The sequence below is a fragment of the Zonotrichia albicollis genome, chromosome 6 (genome assembly GCF_047830755.1).
Source record: "Zonotrichia albicollis isolate bZonAlb1 chromosome 6, bZonAlb1.hap1, whole genome shotgun sequence".
Taxonomy (NCBI): Eukaryota; Metazoa; Chordata; class Aves; order Passeriformes; family Passerellidae; genus Zonotrichia; species Zonotrichia albicollis.
The window spans coordinates 54,923,043-54,941,153 of NC_133824.1; the positions used below are offsets into that span (position 1 = coordinate 54,923,043).

The following is an 18,111-nucleotide window of genomic DNA, read 5'->3' on the forward strand; positions in this document are numbered from 1 at the left end:
CTCAATTTTTTTTCCCTTGGTGTGGGTGAGCTCATAGTGTGTAAATTGTATCCTTTTGGACCTGGTGTGCCAACTGTCCCAAACTTTTTTTTATGCAGTATATCACTGACTTGTTCTCTTTGGTACTCCAAGTAGCAGTTCCAAGCAATTGTTGGGGGAGGATAAAATATATTAAAAAGATCCCTATCTGGGTAGAAAAGCCGAATTTTTGTGCTGTTTTCATGTGTTTGTGAGCTCCAAGGATGTCCTTCTTTTGAAAGACAATGCAACAAAGTCTGTTCTGTGCATATGGCTTTTGGGGCACTGGTTGTGTTGGTATTTAATCACACTGGGATTACAGCATTAGGGCATTAGCCAACTCCTTATTCCTAGTAAACTAAACCTTGATAACTGGAGCATAGATAAAGATCTGGTTACACATTTCAGTGAAATAAAAGCAATACTGTTCACCTGCATGCAGAAGAGAGGGAGAAATCTGTACTAATATAGAAACAGAATGAAGTTCAAGCCAACATAAGGTCTTGGGCTCAGTAACAAAACGTTTTTAAAAAATCATATTTGTAAAGTGGAGAACTAAACAGTATTTCCTATGTCTGGATAGTTTAGATTCGCACATTATTCTCTCCGTCCTTTTTTTGAAGGTCTGTTCTCCTTCCTGGTCTATCAGTTGGGGAATACTAAAGTTCTTGGAGCTATTTATTAAGGGACTGTAATAGTGAAACACATCTTTGGTGTCTTCAGTTGGTCTGCTTTGTGTAGGTACATTGGATGAATGGGTTCTGGGTTTCCTGATCAGCAGTTGGATAAAAACTTCCCGTGTGCTGAACATCCCCATTCCCCAGTCCTGGCCCTTGGCAGAGCAGGCACAGTGAGGGAGGAATGTGATGCCCAGGGGATCAGCTAAAGCAAAACCAGCTTGACCCAAAACGTTTTCTGCAAACCACTTGCCTTCCTAAATTGTTGTTTTCTCTGACAAAGCCAGTTCTAATCAGCACCTTGGGTACTGGGTACTCTGTGAACCCAGAACCAATTAATCCCTTCCCTTTCTGAAAATTACAGGCTCTTTGAGAGTTGGGGCGCCGAAGCAGCTTCAGCTCTGCCTTCCTGTAGCTGTAGGGGGAAATGTGATGCCTCTTATCTGCTCTGCCCTGAAAACACCAAGCTCAAGTGAGCACCATGCAGTCACACATGGCAGCATTTCAGGATCCCCAGTCAGCTGTGGCTGCTCCACATAACCTCATGGCAATAAATGGGAACGAAGTGGCTGTGCTGCCTCAAAACTTCCTGGGTCTGTGTGGCATGCTTGTGATGTTTCTGCACTTACACAGGCTCAGCTCTTTAAATGCCCTGTTCACGTTGCCTTTCAGGTATGTGTGTTGATGCTAGCCACAGATGCTTTCACTGAGAGATTTTGACTCTTCTGCGCAGTAAAAGGAACGTTAGGACTAGATGACAGTGAGAAAAGGAGCCTTTTAGAAAAAAAAAAAATCCACATTGTCCTTTGCCTTAGCACTTTACAAGTGCTTGCATTCTACAACGTCTGCCCATTTACATGCAGTGAAATACAGGTGCATGATAAAGTAAGTTTTCCAAATGCATGGATGACTAATGAAGAGCAGGGTGATAACGTCTACATATTACAGCACATGTCATTCAGTTTGGGAGGTGACTGGAAGCAAATGGCCATTGTTGCATAAAAACTTCAATAGAGAAGGTGCAACCTCTGACCTTCAATACTGATAGGACTTACATAGAGAAAAACTTTGGGCAGTGTGATGAACAGTTATGATTAAGAAGTGGGTTTTTTTTGCTATTTCACAGTTTCCAGTAAACTTTGCTGTGCTGGAGAAGATGAATCATAACGTAATCAGGACTGTATCTCAGCTTGCCTTGTAAAAACAGTGATGCATTTGCCATCCCTCCTGTTGCTGGTTAATGATGTTCTGCCCTCAGAGTTGTTTTTTTTTTTAAATTTCTTGATGGGACTACTTCCTAGCATATTACTCCCATGGGTCTCTTTTTGTTCTCTTTTTCTGGTGGATGTCCCAAAACTAATATTTCAAGACGTATTCTATAGCTTGACCATTTTTCTACAGCAGAAATGGATTATGTTTTTGTAACCCTCTTGGCATCTTCATTTGGGTTTTTTTTATACTTTGTTTTTCTTCATTTTTTTGGAAGTCTGGGCAGAGGGAGGGTAGAAATTGTCCTGCACATTTTCTTCCAAAAATACTGTTTCTACTTTCAGAAACTATGTCTTTTCCAATCTCTTCTGGTAACTCTGGGTCCAGTTTGCAAGGACAAAAAACATAGAACAGATACAAAACTAACACAGTAGCTTGCTTTCTGTTTTTGTCTTTTTGTGTAAATACTCCTTGGAGCAGAGTTTTGTGTTTAACCTAATCTTCTGGTTTCCCATCACCCTCTGGCTGACTTGTTTGGATGCAGCTTCTCAGTTCTTCACTGCCATTCAATGGCTGGTTTTTGGTGTTTGTTTTTTGGAACTGGCATTGCTGCACCCAAGGAACCTCATTTACAACTCAAAACTGGTTTTGGGCATCTTTGCTTCTTTAACTTTGTGGTTTTCCATGGATTCCATAACATTAATGCCCCAGTAAAACACAGCAAGAACTGTGTGATACCTTGTGTTGAAAAAAGATAAAATTGCAGTAATTGAAATTGGAATGTGTTGATTCCTAAAAATGTGTGTGTATGCATATGAAATACTGCTCAGAATTTTTCATTTCTTTGATCATTGGCAAAGCAATCCCGTCTGTGTTTTCAATGGGTTAATCCGTGCTACTGATCTGGAAGTTTGATGTCTACAGATGAGGGCAGCCCTGCCAAATGAATTACTGTGGCCTGGAGCCCTCTTGCAGCCCCAGTGCCAGCTGTTTATTCCTCTTGGGTAATTGCCACAGCCCCAGGAACCAGAGGGACACATACTGGAGAGCAGAGATCTACAGACCCATGCTTGGAAAGGTAATCTGAAATACACTCCTGAGAGCTTTTGGCACAAATCTATGAAAACTAATGCTGGTGCTGTTCTTTTTCTCCCCCAAGACATAACCTGGAGTGTTTGCTTCAGCAGAGCCATAATTTCATGTTTTTGCTTCAAAAAACCCTGGACAAATATTAATTTCCTTTCTCACAGAAATCCTGAGGAGAAACAAAAGACAGCCTTGCTTTGGCATCCAGTGTTCTCTGAGGGCACTTTCTCGTGTCTCCAGCTGATATTTTTGGGCAGCTCTCAGAGAAGCTGCATTGCTGCTCTGTTTTGCATTCTGGGCTGGGGGAGATCAGTGAGGGGACAGATGGGCTGTGTGTGGGCATCAAGGATTCCAGGCTGGTGGCACTCTTGGTCCCTTGCTCCCTGCTGGGTCCCCCAGCAATGAGGTGGCTCCTCCTGGGCTCTGGCACTGTCACCTTGCTGTGTCAGCCTGTCTTGCTGCCCCATCCTTCTACATTATTCTGTTCTCCAAGTGCCATAAAGCAGCATCATTTCTGTGATTGCTGACTAAGAGAGTCTGCTTTTTACTGCTTCATGTGTTTGTTTTCTTTTATGGTGTGTTTACCTCCGTAATTATGTCCCTGTGCATAAAGGGAATGCTGTAGTAGAGGAACTGCTGCTGAATGTGGCTCAGTTTTGTTGGTATAACTTTATATATAGCAGGGATTCTGCTGACAGGGCTCTGTCAGCTACAGGATATGCTTTTATTTGTCTTCCTCATGGTCACAGTTGTGCCATCAAAGTTTTGCCTGTGACCTGAGGGTGAGGAACAGAGAGGAGGACGCAGGGGCTGTGAGAGAAGTGGGATGTCGAAGTTCCCACTGGCAGCTGGGCAGGAGTGGTGCCAGAGTTCCCTCTCCATCATCCTCTTGTGTCATCCATCCCTTCTCAGTGTGTCTGGCCCTGCCATCTCCCTGCTGCTGTGATTTTGGGAATGGAAAATAGGATATTACTTGCTCTCCAAGTTAGTCTGGCTCAGTGTTCCAAACATCCTATTGAAAGTGGAAAATCTTGTGCTGATCAAAGGACAGCCAGCACTGCCTATTCTGTGATTACTATCTATGCTGTTCTAGCTTGTGAGCTTGAAATTATAAGTGTCACTATAGAAAAAGAAAGGCAGGAGTTTCAAAGAGCTTAAATTGTTTTCACTGAGACTACATCCAAAACATCTTTCTAGCTTAAATAACAGGTGCTTTTTCTTAAGAGTATGCTTTCTTTTTCTTAAGAGGTAGGCTGATGTTACCCTTCTGGTATACTGTCTTTCTTTGTTCTTGCGATCCTAACCTAGGAAAACATAAGCATAAACTTTCTACTGTTGTTTATATTGTGTTTCTCATCTACTACAACAGAGCTTAAAAATGTTCTTCCTCATAACCAGTCTAAACAAGAGTCAGGTTTTAATATCTTGTTTATGCATAGCATTAACCCCAAATGACTGTGGTAGAATCATCTACAGTTACCTTTGAAGATGTAGACTGTATGGAAACTTGGGACTTTTCTTTTTTACAGGCCTGCTAAAAGCTCTGCTGCATTTTAAAGTACTTACTGCACAGAATAAGAATTGAGCTAGAGACATTTCTCCTTAAAACCATTGGACTTGAAGGTTTAGAGTTATAATTTCCACTGGTGTAGCTACAACAACATTGCTTTAAAATAAAAAATAAAAAGAAAATTTCTTTATTTTAGAATTCATTCTTCAGAAATTATGCTGTTACTGATAAGTAGATGAGTAGTTTGAATATATATACAATACAAAATTATGTATTGTCGTTCATTTGAAAAATCTGTGCCTTTGCTTTGCAAAATGAGTATCTGAGGGTTTTAGTGATGTTTACAGGACAGGACTCCTTGTGCAGGCAGCAGAACAGTGTGAGCCCTGTGGCTGCCAGTTCTGTGTGGGGTTTATCTGAAAGCTGGCAAGTGCTGTGTCCTTGGGCCCAGCAGAGGTCTGAGCCCCCATCCCTGGGGTGCACATGTGGCCCCTGGGGCAGCCTCCCACTCTTCACCGCTGCCAGCACCGTGTGTTTCCATGAGCGGGGACACATGCAGGCTGCTGATCTCACTTTATTTGTCCTTAGTGCAGTCCCACAGCAAAGCTCAGATTGGTAACATCAAGAAACAAACCCGATTTTTTTTAAAGCTTCCAGCTTTAAAATGTGTGGAATGTGACTCAGTCTGTGTTGTGGCAGATAAAACCCTGCAGATAGGTCATTTTATTTTATGCTTCCTGTGAACGAATCTAAAACGCCCAGTGCCAAGCCTTAGTGCTTGGTGCACGTTTCCAGCTGTATTTTATCGTGGGTGCTGCAGCTGCAGCAGGTTAAACGGGCACAGCAGCACTTGCTGGAAGGCTGTGTTTGAAATGTCTCATATAACCACTGCAAAACAAGCTGATAGCGTGCATGGTAACGTTGTAAGTTCACAGGCACACAGTGTCTCAGCAGGAGCTGTTTGGAATTCCAGACTTGGCCCAAAAAAGTTATTTTGCAGGGGTTCCGTGGAAGTTGACTTTTTATAAAAATACAGAAGAGTAATCTGGCTGTTTAGAGAGACAGTTTGTGAGGCTTTGTTCAGAGGCAGCTTCCCTTCACTGATGTTTGTGGTAGGACTGTGCATCTTAAGGGGTGGGTTGTCTGTTTGTGGCCAGCACAAAACTAGTATTTCAGGCCAACATGCTTTTAACTAGTTTTATAAGCAAAGCAAATGAGAGCTTCACTTGTTACCAGAATTACATCGAATTCTTTTTTCATTTTATGTCATTTTTAGGACAGCATGCAAAGAAACCAAACCACCAAAAAGCTGTGTTTCCTTCAGACAGAAATGTTTACATTTAAAATGGTCTCTACAACAGCAAAGTGCATCACAATAGAAACTAAACTGAAAGACTCAAAGTTTTGTAACACAGCCAGTTTCACTTGTAAACTTCACATTTTATGATGGTATTGATCTCTTAGTTCAGTCAGGGAAAGAGGCAGCAGAAATATTCTGCTTTAAACTGATGATGAGGAAGGGCTGGAGTAGATGACTGCTGTGATTGCTGCAGTCTTTTGTTTCTGTTGCTGTTTCTAACCTTAAGCCAACAGTAAATGTACTGTATCCTGTGTGCCAAACTGGAGTCTCAAGAAAAGAATTTATTCTTGGTGAAGATGGCAGAATTAGGGTTGTATTGAAAGTGGAATCAGGATTAGTGATATTGAGTGCTGGGAATTGAATCCTTTTCTGATCTCCCCAAGGAACATGTTCTCAAGTATTAGAAGCAGTGCATTAAGGGACTGAGGAGGAACTTAAGTGCTTCAATTTTGAATTAAATTAGGGTTGTTCTCATTCCAGTGGGACACATAAGCCAAAAGAGGGGTTTAATTTTTGTTGGTAGTACCTCGAGACCTTGCTGACAAGCAATTTGTATGGTGCTGCTGTCAAAAAGTTATGTTATTTTCCTATAATGACTCATATATGTCAGCTTTACTGCTTGCTCAGCTGCTGCTAAGAGACTCCATGTGCAGATGTGAGCCAGCTCCATACATCCATCTGACTAGAGACACTTAGTGGAATTGCCCTGACAGTGGAGCTGCTTTTTTCAGTATTCTCAAGACTGTCTGCAGTAGCAGAGCTTGTTTTGCTGACAGGAAATATCAGCCAAGACTGGAGCCATTAGTTTTCCTATGGATACATCTGTGCGCGTGCCATTGCTTTAACTTCTGCTTTCTCTCTGCCTCTTTTGCACTGCTTTCCTTTTGGTTGTAACAAGATCTTCACTTTCTTCCTGGGCAGCCACCAGGCATGAGCAGCACTTCTCAGCTTTCCTTATCTGACATTCCTGTTGGCCCTGGCTGGAGGCAGAAAGGAGCCAGGGATAACTTCTGACAGTGGAGGAGCCATGGAAATGGAGCCCTTCTTCTTCCCAGTGTACTTTGTGTCCTCCAGAGACTCCTGCAATGCCATGGGAAGCTGTGTGCAAGGCCAAGTTCTTGTGTGTGCTTAATACATCATGCAGGGGACCTAAAATGGCAATTCTTGTGTCTAACCCACAGATGCTTCAGTTCTGACTTGAAAGAACTGTTTGTGCAGCCTGTTTCCTGCTCTCTCATTATTTTCCTTTCACTGACCCAAATTTTTATTGGGCTCTGCACCACTTCAATCAGGTTTAAAATAAAATGCATTTTATTTTTGGATTGTGCTACTAGAGGAAGTTTAAAAGTCACTTTAAAAAGCATGGTTTGCAGTTTCAGCATCAATACTCACCTTGATGAGATTTTTGGCTCTATATTCCATCCCTAGAGAATGATCTATATGATGAAGGAAGTAAAAGGATAAATTACAATACTCTAAGAACTCAAGTGCTTTGCCAAACACTGTTAATTTTTCTGCTACAGGTAAGCAGTTAATGCATTGCCTCTTAAGTCTTTGAGACAGTTACAGAACAGGAAACTTATAGGCAAGAATGACCCTGGTGAACTCCTTATCCTTATTACATTGCTTCTAGTGAGTTATTTGCAGTACTGCAGTGAAATATCAGTGACTCCTCTGAAAGAAATGCATAATTTTCCATCAGCTGCATATACTTAGAGCACCATCTTCAGCTCTGTCATCTGTCAACACAGTGTTCATGCCAAAAAAAAAAAAGGAGAAATTAAGTGGTGTTTCCAGCAATCCAGAAACCTCATAACCAGAGTCTCCTGTCTCATCCTGCTTTTTTGACCACAAAATGTTACCTTTTTGGAGAATGTGACCTCTGACACAGCAAGGGGAAATGCTTCTCTAGTGAGCAAATGTCTACTGAGATGCCAGTGCCACTCTTCAGTTTGTCAGTATGGGCAAGAGGGGAGTGTGTTGGAAGTTCCTGTGGGGAAGATTTTGTGCCCAGAAAAAGTAGTCCCAGTGGTGTTGGAGAAGGGAGGTTTTGTGGCTGGAGGTAGTCCTGCCTGTCCTCTCCAGTGGAAAGGCAGAGGAAGGCTAGGCCAGGGCTGTGTGTGTACAGCACCTACTTCCACTCCATGCTAAAAATGTTTTTGTCCCTTCCCTCTGTCTGCAGTGGGTCCTGCCTTGTCCCTGCTGTTACCAGCACTGCCTCATGCTTGCTTTTCTTCTTTGCTTGGTTCAGATACTGCTCTTCTCTCTTAGTTCTGCTCTTCCCCCACTTCTCTGCTGGACGGCAGCAGCTGAGGCCATAAACTCCAGTCCCTGGGAGCTGGAAAAGGCGCTGAGTTAAGAGCTGGTGATCACACATGCTTACCAGTTATGCCAAGAGTTACCTTTCCAAAGATATTTGTGTTTTATGAATGGAAGTGTCTTGGGGTGAGCTAATAAAGCAGTGCAGAGGAAGCAGGAGCAGAACTTGAGTTTCTGGTGGCAGAGTACTGTATTTGCAGGGTGCCCTGTGGCAGGAAGGAATGATGAATCTGACTCCATGTTCTCAGAATGCTAATTTATTATTTTAGGATACTATATTATATTGAAAAATATTATACTTAACTATACTAAAGAATACAGAAAGAATACTTACAGAAGGCTAAAAAGATAATAATGAAAACTCCTGACTCTTTTCAGAGTCCCGACACAGTCTGGCCCTGATTGGCCAAAGAGCCAAAACCACTCACAGCAGAATCCAGTGAAACAATCTCCAAACACATTCCACGTGTGAGCAAAACACAGGAGAAGCAAATGAGATAAAAATTGTTGTCCTTTTTCTCTGAGGCTTCTCAGCTTCCCAGGAGAAAATCCTGGGTGAGGGGGTTTTTCAGAGAATGTGAAAGCCACAGAAGGGGAGAGTGTGTGGCTGCTGCTCCCGCCCTCAGCAGCGTGCCCTCAGCGGGATGTGTCGCTGTCACTGCCCCGCTCCCTGAGAAGCCACTCGGCATTATTTTGAGAGAAAAGGAAAATGAATACTTCTCTGTTAGTGAAATATCTCAGGCAAGTGTAAACGTTGGGTAAAGTAAGTGTTCAGCCTTGATTTTAAGTATTTTTTTTTTTTTTAGTGGGCCTCAAATCGTGAGGTGCATGCGCACCAAGCTGTTCAAGCCTCATGGTAGCAGTTTGTGCTGTGTTTCATGGTTGTTCCTTGCCTTTCCTGTGGAACTTTTGGATCTGTTGGTCCTTTTTGGACCAACCTAAACCCTTTGTGTGCTCTGCATTCCCAAGGGCAGCAGGGTGAGGGGAATGCCGGGCCTCCCTCACACCTGCCTGGGGCTGGCAAAGGCAGGCTCCCTCCTGCTGGCATTGCTCATTCATCATCCAGGGCTCCAACCTGGGAAAGTGCTCCGTGTCCTGGGCTCCTTCTGAGGCAATGGGAGTTGGTGGTACTCAGCTGCTTGAAAAATTAGATCTTCTGAAAGGTGGGGCGTGTAAAACGTTTGTGCTTTTACCTCACAAAGCTCTGTAGAAGAGGGCATGAAACGTACTATAAATGAAGTATTCAGAGGGGAAAACAAAAATTTCCTGATTTGTTCTTAGCACCAAACATTTAATCATGACATTTGGTCTTAGAAAATGTGCAACTCTCAACATTGCCAATTCATTTTACCCACAAACCCACAACAGACTGATGATGTGCATACAAAGGTTATTTATTTTGAGCACAGACAGGGAATGTGAGTATTCCAAATGCTTCCTTATATCTCCCTGTGGGATCTCTTTAATAAGTTGCATAATATTTTTCTGTATTAGAAGATGGTAAGACAGACATGGTGGGGCTCTTCTTTACTTAAATACACTGGTTATGTTTTCTTTTTTCTTCTTTGGAGGAAATGCAAGCAGAGAATGAGTAGTTTGTGAACAGTGTTAGACTGAGAAGCATGACTTCAAAGGCCTTTCTAACAATTTATTCTGAAACTATCAGCCAACAGATGACGTTGCAAGTAAAATAACTAATTATGTGGGAAGTTAGGCAAGCATTTATTTAGTTTTTGGTTTCTTGGACTGGCAGATAATTCTTTAATAGCAAGAAAAGAATACATGACTTACATTTCTGAACTTGAGTCCAGGTAAACCTTCTTCTGAGGACAAGTTTATACATAACCTGTAACAATATTCTTGGAAAATGTGAAAGCCACTTGGATACTTTCTGTGGACCTTGGCTGACTCTAAGATGCTCCCTATTAGAGATGAAGAACAAGGTTAAAGAAGGATAAGGGAGTGCCGCAATGAAAGTATTTTAGTTCTTTGAAACTTGTGTTAATTTAGAATAGCATTGCTCTTCCAGAATGTAAGGGCATTTATCTGGAATATCAGGCACAGTTTGACAGTGATCATGTTACTAGGAAAAGCCAGTGGGGCTTAGCAGGACAAACATCATTACTTTATATCATCAGCACATGACAAGGTAAGACTCCAAACACATAACTTCAGCATGGAACATGTGGAGACGTGGAGATAAAATTCCTTTCTATGTGCTACAGCACCAAACCCTTTCTCATTTTGGCAAGAGTGTTAGGAAAAGGGGGGCTCTCTGTGATTGCTTGTTTTCTGGTTCCTTTTGTTCTGGTGTAACTTGTGATGATGTTTCTGCTTAGCCTGTTTTGTACATTTGCTTGTGGCAAATGATTGTGCCAACTCTAAATTGCTCTGGGTAAGCTGCACCCTTGGCCCTAACTTGTGCAACAGCAAAAAAAAAAAAAAAAAAAAAAGCATCAAACCATGTTGACTTTTGGCTGCAGGTTTCCATGACTTCTGAAGACCAAAATATCACTTGCTCTTACATAAATTCTGCTTGGGGAAAAAATCTGGACTTCTGGGGTTTGTACATCAGTTATCTAGGACTGAAAAAAAAAAAATAAAATGAAATCCTCAAGCTCTCAGTGAAGCTGGTTCTTGTTGTAGCAGTAGGCTTGAGTTAGCAGGGTTTTTATAACAGTCTTTGTGAGTGTAAGTCATGACAGCACGAATGTGTTATGTTTGTTTGTAGCACACATACACAACCTTTGCCTCCTTGGTTATCCAGTAAGACTGGCTCAGCAGTTCTTTTAGACTGGCTCAGCAGTTCTTTTCTTCTTTATTAAAACTTACTTCCATCTCTATTCCTTCATCAGACTCCACATTTTAAAATCTTTCTGCTAAGCACACATATCTGTGAGACTTCCTTTTCAAACTTTCATCCTTCCCAACAGTCACTGTATGCTGGGGTTTTATGCTCGTGTTTTATGTGCAGTTGGTGGATTTAATTTTGCTATGCGGAACCTGCTTTAATATGACCTGCATTTATCTTTTCTAGGAATAACATGCGTGGAAGTCCTTGCTATTGTTGATCACCTGTACCCCAGCACAAGAGCTCCAGCTTAATTGTTCTCTGCTCTCAGAACATGGAGGAAAATGATGATGAAAAATACAATCAAGCTGGCCAGATATTTGAAAACTTTGTGCAGGCATCAACATGCAAAGGCACCATTCAGGCCTTCAATATTCTCACTCGCCAACTTGACTTAGATCCTTTGGACAACAGAAACTTTTACACCAAACTAAAGTCGAGAGTGACCACGTGGAAGGCCAAAGCTTTGTGGAACAAGCTTGATAAGAGAGCAAGTCACAAAGAGTATAAACGTGGGAAGTCTTGTATGAACACTAAGGTAAGTAGAATTCAGTTTTGGATTTCATAGCTTAGGAATTTTTAAACTTGTTTTTCTGCGGAAGCAAGGTTTCTTCCATCACATACAATGTGTCTGTTGAGTAACCTTTCCTTTAATATGCTGAAACTGGTTATTGACTGTTTTGGACAAATTTTAAAGTGTTTTTTTTCTGAAAGTTCGGCGGAAACTCACAATATATGAGAGTTAGCCTTAAAGCATCCTGTTTTACAGTCTGTCTTGGGCTTTGTTATACTGGAGTATAACTAGACACCAAAATGTGAAGGATTTTTTTATTTAAAACTATTACTGATGTGTTCTTTCAAGTTCTCAGTAGACAGGTGGTGTTGAAAGTCTCTTTCTTCTGGTTTGCATCATTGACTGAAACTTCTCAAAAGCGTGAGAAGAACACCAAGTTACCTTCAGTACATAGAGAGTCCTTTGGTTTTATTCACTTTTAATAAGCTCTCAATGATTTTTAATGTTTTTTAAGGTCATAAGGGTCCTTAATATAGTTTTATATAGTAAAGGAGTGTCATCGCAGCTATTTAGACTGTGTTCCTGGCAGGCTCTGGTTTTCTCCTCTCCTTTTTCCCTTCATTTCCCTTTTTGACCTGTGCTTCCTTCCTCCCTTTTTGTTCTTTGGAAAAGTCCTTCAACGTATGTCATGGAACATCTTTGTGATGAAAACAGACAGGAAAGGGAAGGAGTGAGAAAGTGTCTGATGATTAACAAATTTTAGGAAATATTCCACACGTACCTCACCATACACATACAGCCCCAGGTCCAAATTTCTGTGGTGGTAAGTTTGGGGAAGTGTTTGCAACACAAAAAAGCAGTTTTAAGACCCATTTGAAATGTAAAAACTAAGTCTTCTCTCAAATGGTGACATTGCAAAGCCAAGGGTTTGTTCTGTAAGCTTCCTAAGCAAAGTGATTAATATTTATTTTGTGAGAAGATTTTGTGGAAATGGGTTGGTGCATAAAATATATGGTCCGTGTAATGCTTTACAGTGTTGCCAAGGAGGAAGCTAATCAACACCTTCCACAGTGTTGAAAGTATGGTATTACTGCCCCTTGAGATGAAAGATTTATTTTTAGTGGCATGGTGTAAGTATTTGCAGAAATTAATGGACATTTCTATCATGCACATATGACCAACTTGCAAATGGCTGTAGAATGTCTGCATGTCAAGAGCGTGGGTACAGATATTCCGTGAAATACTTGGAGATGTTCACCACGAGCCTGGCCCGTGCCCAGCCCTGCACTTCAGCGTGTCATCGCTGATTTAACGAGAGAAACATGAATCTTCACATTGCTGGCAGTGAGAGCAGCCACAGTGGGGATATCTCCCAGACATTCCTGGGGTGTGAATCACAGCCTCTCTGTGCCTGGCCCTGCAGGAGGGGAGGCTGCTGTGCTGGGAGAGGAGTGTGCACCCCAGCCATTGCAATGGTGGGCTCTGACAGCCCCACTCACAGATAAAGGGTTCTCAGAAATGCTGGCAGCCCAGGCAGTGCAGAGAGGTCAGGCTGCAGCACGCACAGCACCCTTACCTGCAGTGCAGCTGGTGATTTTAGCTTTGTGCCTGATTCTGTGCTGTTTGCAGTGGTGGAACAGGAGCTTGCAGCTGGCAGCCGTGCCCAGCGCTCACCTGCTCGAGGCACATCTGCCCCAAGTAAAAACCCTGATTAACAAGCAGCATCACAACTTGAGCAATGAGCTAAGTGGGTTTTTGTTGTTGCAGAGCCAAGGTTGCTAGTAGGCATCACTTAAAAAAAATACATGACTTCAAGGCTTTAAATGAGGTTGTGGCCTTGAATGCTGTAGATGAGCCTGCAGCTCATGGTTCTTAGATATGGCTTTGCAATCTTCCCAGTCTTTGGAGGAGATAGAGAAGATGCAGTTGGGTTCTAAATGACTCAGAGGAGGCTTGTTGGGTTTTTTGTTTGCTTTTGGATTTTTTGGGTGTTTTTGTTTTGTTTTGTTTTTTGAGTGTTTTTTTTTAAAACAAAATGAAAATCTACTGCCTCATCCCAAAACTGCTGGGTTTTGGTTTTTTTCTTTCTTTTTGTTTTTGCATGGTATTTAAGAGCTGAATGCTGTACTTGTTGACTTTGTGCTTGTAAACTCTTCAGCCACACTTGAGTTACTCATTGCAATATGCACAAGTTTTATGCATACAGAACGTTCCACTCCAGCTAAATAACAATAATCCTGTGTCTTAAGTGCTCTTGGAGAACATTGCCAAATATGGCTTTCAAAGTTTCTACAATGATACAGTTTTAAACTGGATGAATAAAACTGGTTGAGCAATTTTCAAGAAGTTTAAACCCACTGCTATTTCAGAGTTGTTTTATTTGGAGCATTATTTTCCCTGAAGTCTTTGTAGGAAAATAAGCAAAACAACCTGCCCCAAAATAAAGCCAGGCTGCTGAAGAAAGACATGAACAGAACTGGGGCAGAAATGATGTTTCTGAAACTGTAGGAGTCCGCCTGTGTGAGTGTTAAATCTTCACAAAACACAAACTTCCTTCAATCTTGAACTTCTAAGATGGGAATGAGTCCTGTTCAAAATTTGTTTCTGGAGCTGGCACCTGCCTAGTTCACCAGCATTAGAGAGAAACAAAAGTTTGTACTAACCAGGCAAAACTGTAGATATCACACTGTGGTTTTTTGCAAATATGTGCAGAAAAAGCACAATTTTTTAATGCTGACAAAATTTCTCTCTGGTTTTCATCTTCTACTAATTAATGCAGAGGTGCATGGCTGGACTCTGAAGGGATTATTTGTTTCTTTGGGGGATGGAGCTGGACAATCAAAGAACATTAAAGGTTTAATGCATGTTGTTTCCTATGTTAGCTGTTTGAATATCAGTCTAAATTTTTGAACATGCAAAACATCATGCAATAATGAACAAGAATATATCCAGCTAGTGTTGGTATATTCATTAGTCTTTTTAAGACATCTGTGAATGTTGCCTCTCTGTATGGAGCAGATTCATTACTTGAGCTTAATTTACATTTACTTTCAGTTTACTTGTGTAAATGACAGGAATATGTGCATGCACATATAAATGAGGCTCCTGCTGATGTTTGAGATAGTTATGAATATGTATCAGGGGGTAGCACCTGGCTCCCGCTGTGCACCCAAAATTCAGGCACTCCCATGCTTCAGGGGAGCAGAAATTTCTGCACATGGGAACATCCCAGGCTCACTCTGAGAAGGGGGTGTTAGTTCTCTGAAGCACGCAAATGTGGTATTGCCTTCCCCTTCAAAGGTGCACGCTGTTTTTGCAAAATACATGCTTACACTTGAGAACTAAGAAAACTATGCTTGAAGTGCTACTGTGTAATTATCAGCTGCCTTGGTAGACTCTGGCATTTCTCTCTGGGTATTTGAGTTTTGGGACAAAGCTCCAGTTGAGGAGGGACAAATGCCTGGGTGCAGCTTTGTTCTTCTGAGCATTGTCTGTATTTTGGACCCTACCTTGGGCACAGTTCCTGGGCAGGAGACTTATACAGTCTGAGCTGCTGTTTTGAGGCTGAACAATATTAGCATAAAGCAAGGAAATAAAATTAAGCTAAGAAGTTTTGAAAGCTGTGCATTTAAAACCATACATATGTGCATTTGTAGGTATATGTGTATATGGAATCATATATACCCTAAAAAACAAATTCAGTGGTCTTGAAGTTTATAATAGTATAATTTAGGTTGGAAAAGGCCTCTAAGATTGAGTCCGGCTGGTTAACTCAGCACCACTGTGTTCACCACTAAACGTGGTCCTCAGATGCCTCTCTTTTACTCATTCCTGAACTCAGCCTTTCAAATCTTGTTTTACAATAGATGAGGTTTCCTTCCAGAAACTTGTTTTTGACTGTGTTTCCAGGACTTACAAAAGGATGAAGTGGCTCTTTTTGGTACTGTCATGTGCTGTCAGTCCGACCAGGGCCCGGTGGCATCTGTGTCCCTGCTGCAGAGAGGGCTCCATGGTGGTGCTTTATCCAGCACAGCAGTGCAGAGAGCCTGTGGTTTCAGGGGAGCTGGGCCAGGGTGTGAGTCAGCAGAGGAGGAGCCCTGGGTCACAGCTGGGGTTGGAGGTTTTCTGACTGAACCCACTGAGCCACGTCACCCTGTTCTAACCACACTGGTGTACCTATCAGCAATAAAATGGGGGATGGTCTTTATCTGCAAACCCCTTCCACTCCTTTTCACATTGTCTCCATTTCTAAAGACTGCCAAATGAATACCTTGGGAGTTACCAAACCTTCTTTGCTGGTGCTGAGAAAGGGAAAGGAGCTCCTGGTGTGTCTGGGTGCTGCCCTGTTCCATAGCCGTAGGGTGATGGGCAGGGATGAGCGCAGGGTGCCAGGTCTCTGCTTCTTGTTGTGCACAAAGTGCCTTCCTTCCAGTCCTCAGTTGCTTACAAACATCCCATTCTGCAGCCTTGTTGGGCACAAAATGCCTTCCTGCCAGTCCTCAGCTGATTACAGACATCCCATTCTGCAGCCTTGTTGGGCACAAAGTGCCTTCCTTCCAGTCCTCAGTTGCTTACAAACATCCCATTCTGCAGCCTTGCCCCTCATGGTAAATCAGGCAGGTTGGGTTCCACGTCTTCCTCTGTCCTGCTTAACAAATACTTGTCTCCTAATTAAGCAAATCATCCAGCGTGTATGAACCTGCAGGTAAAGTGGCCAAATTTCCCCCCCAAGTGCTGGCATTTGTTGATCCTTCAGAGGCAATAGGGATTTTCAGTTTCTCCAGTGCTGTACCTACTGGTATAGAAGCCAGTGAGCTTGAATGTTCAACTGACCTGACTGATTGCATCCCTCAAGACAAACATTTGGTTTTTAATTGAGTAATTGAATTGTAAGATGAAAGAAAGCAAAGCCAGTTATGCTCCAACGGAAAAAATATCCATATTATAATGAAAATTGTAACCTCTTTCATCTTATAAAGAGTAAATACCCATCCCTTTTGCCAGATTTACTGTTTTCTTCAAAATAATTATTGGAATAGGGAGATTTCCAAACCTGATAATCAGGGTTTATAATGAACACACCAAACTTGTTGCAGATATATTAGATAGTGTTGCTGGCTTGCTTATTTTAATAAAAAAGCATTCCTGTGAAGTCCACAGAACTTGAACTAGTCAGCCAGAAGATGACTGCCAAGTTAGGAAGCTGAGTGAATGAAAGGTTGTGGCTTTTTACAAAGAGGCATTCAGCTGCTTTGTGTGTGTGTTTGTGTTTTCTTTAAAGAAACAAACAAATAATGCTTGGATAGTAGAATCCAGAAGCTGTCGAGGTTTTTGGGAATATTGAAAGCCACATTCTACTGACATTTTAAGTGGCACCTGGGTGTGTTTTGTACACTTAAAAGACAAGCTGTTGATCTTGATATTGGTGCTTCTTTGCTTTTGCCGTTTAGGACAGGGATTCTAAAGCCTTGCACCAGATTTCGATTGTAGATTTATTTTTAAGGATTTTAATAAGTAACTTCTATTTCAAAGCTCTAGAAAACATGGGACTAATGAGGATGAGTGGCAGGGGAGGATTGCTTGAGATGAGTGGAGAAGCAGTAAATCACCTATGAACATGCAGTGAGACCACAGTCGTTGAACACTGCATTCACATTCATTTCTCCAAGGATTTTTAGAGAGGGGATAGGGAGAAGCTGGGGTGATGACAGGACATACAACAGACAGTTTTTTGAAAGCAAAACAAAGTATTTGACTCTTTGTGATGTGTTTTAAGCTGAGATTGGGCCAAATTACATCAGCAAAAGCAAATGTTTGGCATGTGATTTGGTAATGAAATCACTTTATTTTCATTATCCTGGAGACACTTCCACAAACACACAGTTTTTTCAGCTTTATCAGTTATGAAAAGCAGTGAAGCCTGGCCAAAGCAGAGCAATCAGACAGGCTAGATAAGACACTTTAGGCATGTGGAATTTAAATGTTTTTTGGCTTGGAAGGTAACAGTAGCTTTACATCTGTATTTTTTAACAGAACTATGCTGTTTCTCTGTCCCTCATTTAATGACTTTGCAAGTAATGGAGAAAAGGAAGCTGTCCCACCCTGACCTGATTTCCTAGATATTTTATGAAGATTCCCACAGGGAGGGACACGCAGTTACTTTCACACAAACCAGCACTATTGTCGCCACAAGTGGCTTAATGAGGTCTGAATGAAACAAAAGGTTACGGCAGGGTGTGTTCCCATGGCCCTGGCTCTGCAGGGCTTTGGGGCTTGGTTCTTTGAAGCACCTGGGCTGTGTCCATCCACCAGGGAGTGGTGTGGGGGGTAAATGGAGCTCCAGGGCAGCATGCTTTGCTGGGCCAGGTCTTTCTCCTGCCTTCCAAGAGACACGTGTGGTTGTTGTGGGGTTGGTGCCAAAGGTGGTCATCAGGGGTTTGTTGTTAGCGACGCTTCCAGCCTGGCTCTGGTAATGTTTGTGTACTGATAAGTGAGGAAATACATAACTTTTGCTACCAAGAAGTGATTAAACACTTGGCTGCTAAACTCCAGATTTCAGACAATAAG

General features: G+C 42.0%; 1 protein-coding gene across 3 annotated transcripts in view; it reads left to right on the plus strand.

The window, feature by feature from the left end:
* MICAL2 (microtubule associated monooxygenase, calponin and LIM domain containing 2) overlaps window positions 1-18,111 on the plus strand; it is a 114,918-nt gene that overhangs the window by 11,921 nt on the left and 84,886 nt on the right. For all 3 annotated transcript variants that reach the window (XM_074543848.1, XM_074543847.1, XM_074543849.1), the window contains exon 2: window positions 11,217-11,568. In XM_074543848.1, the coding sequence (XP_074399949.1) occupies window positions 11,305-11,568 (264 nt within the window). In that variant the 5' untranslated portion in view covers window positions 11,217-11,304. The remainder of the gene's footprint in view (window positions 1-11,216; window positions 11,569-18,111) is intronic.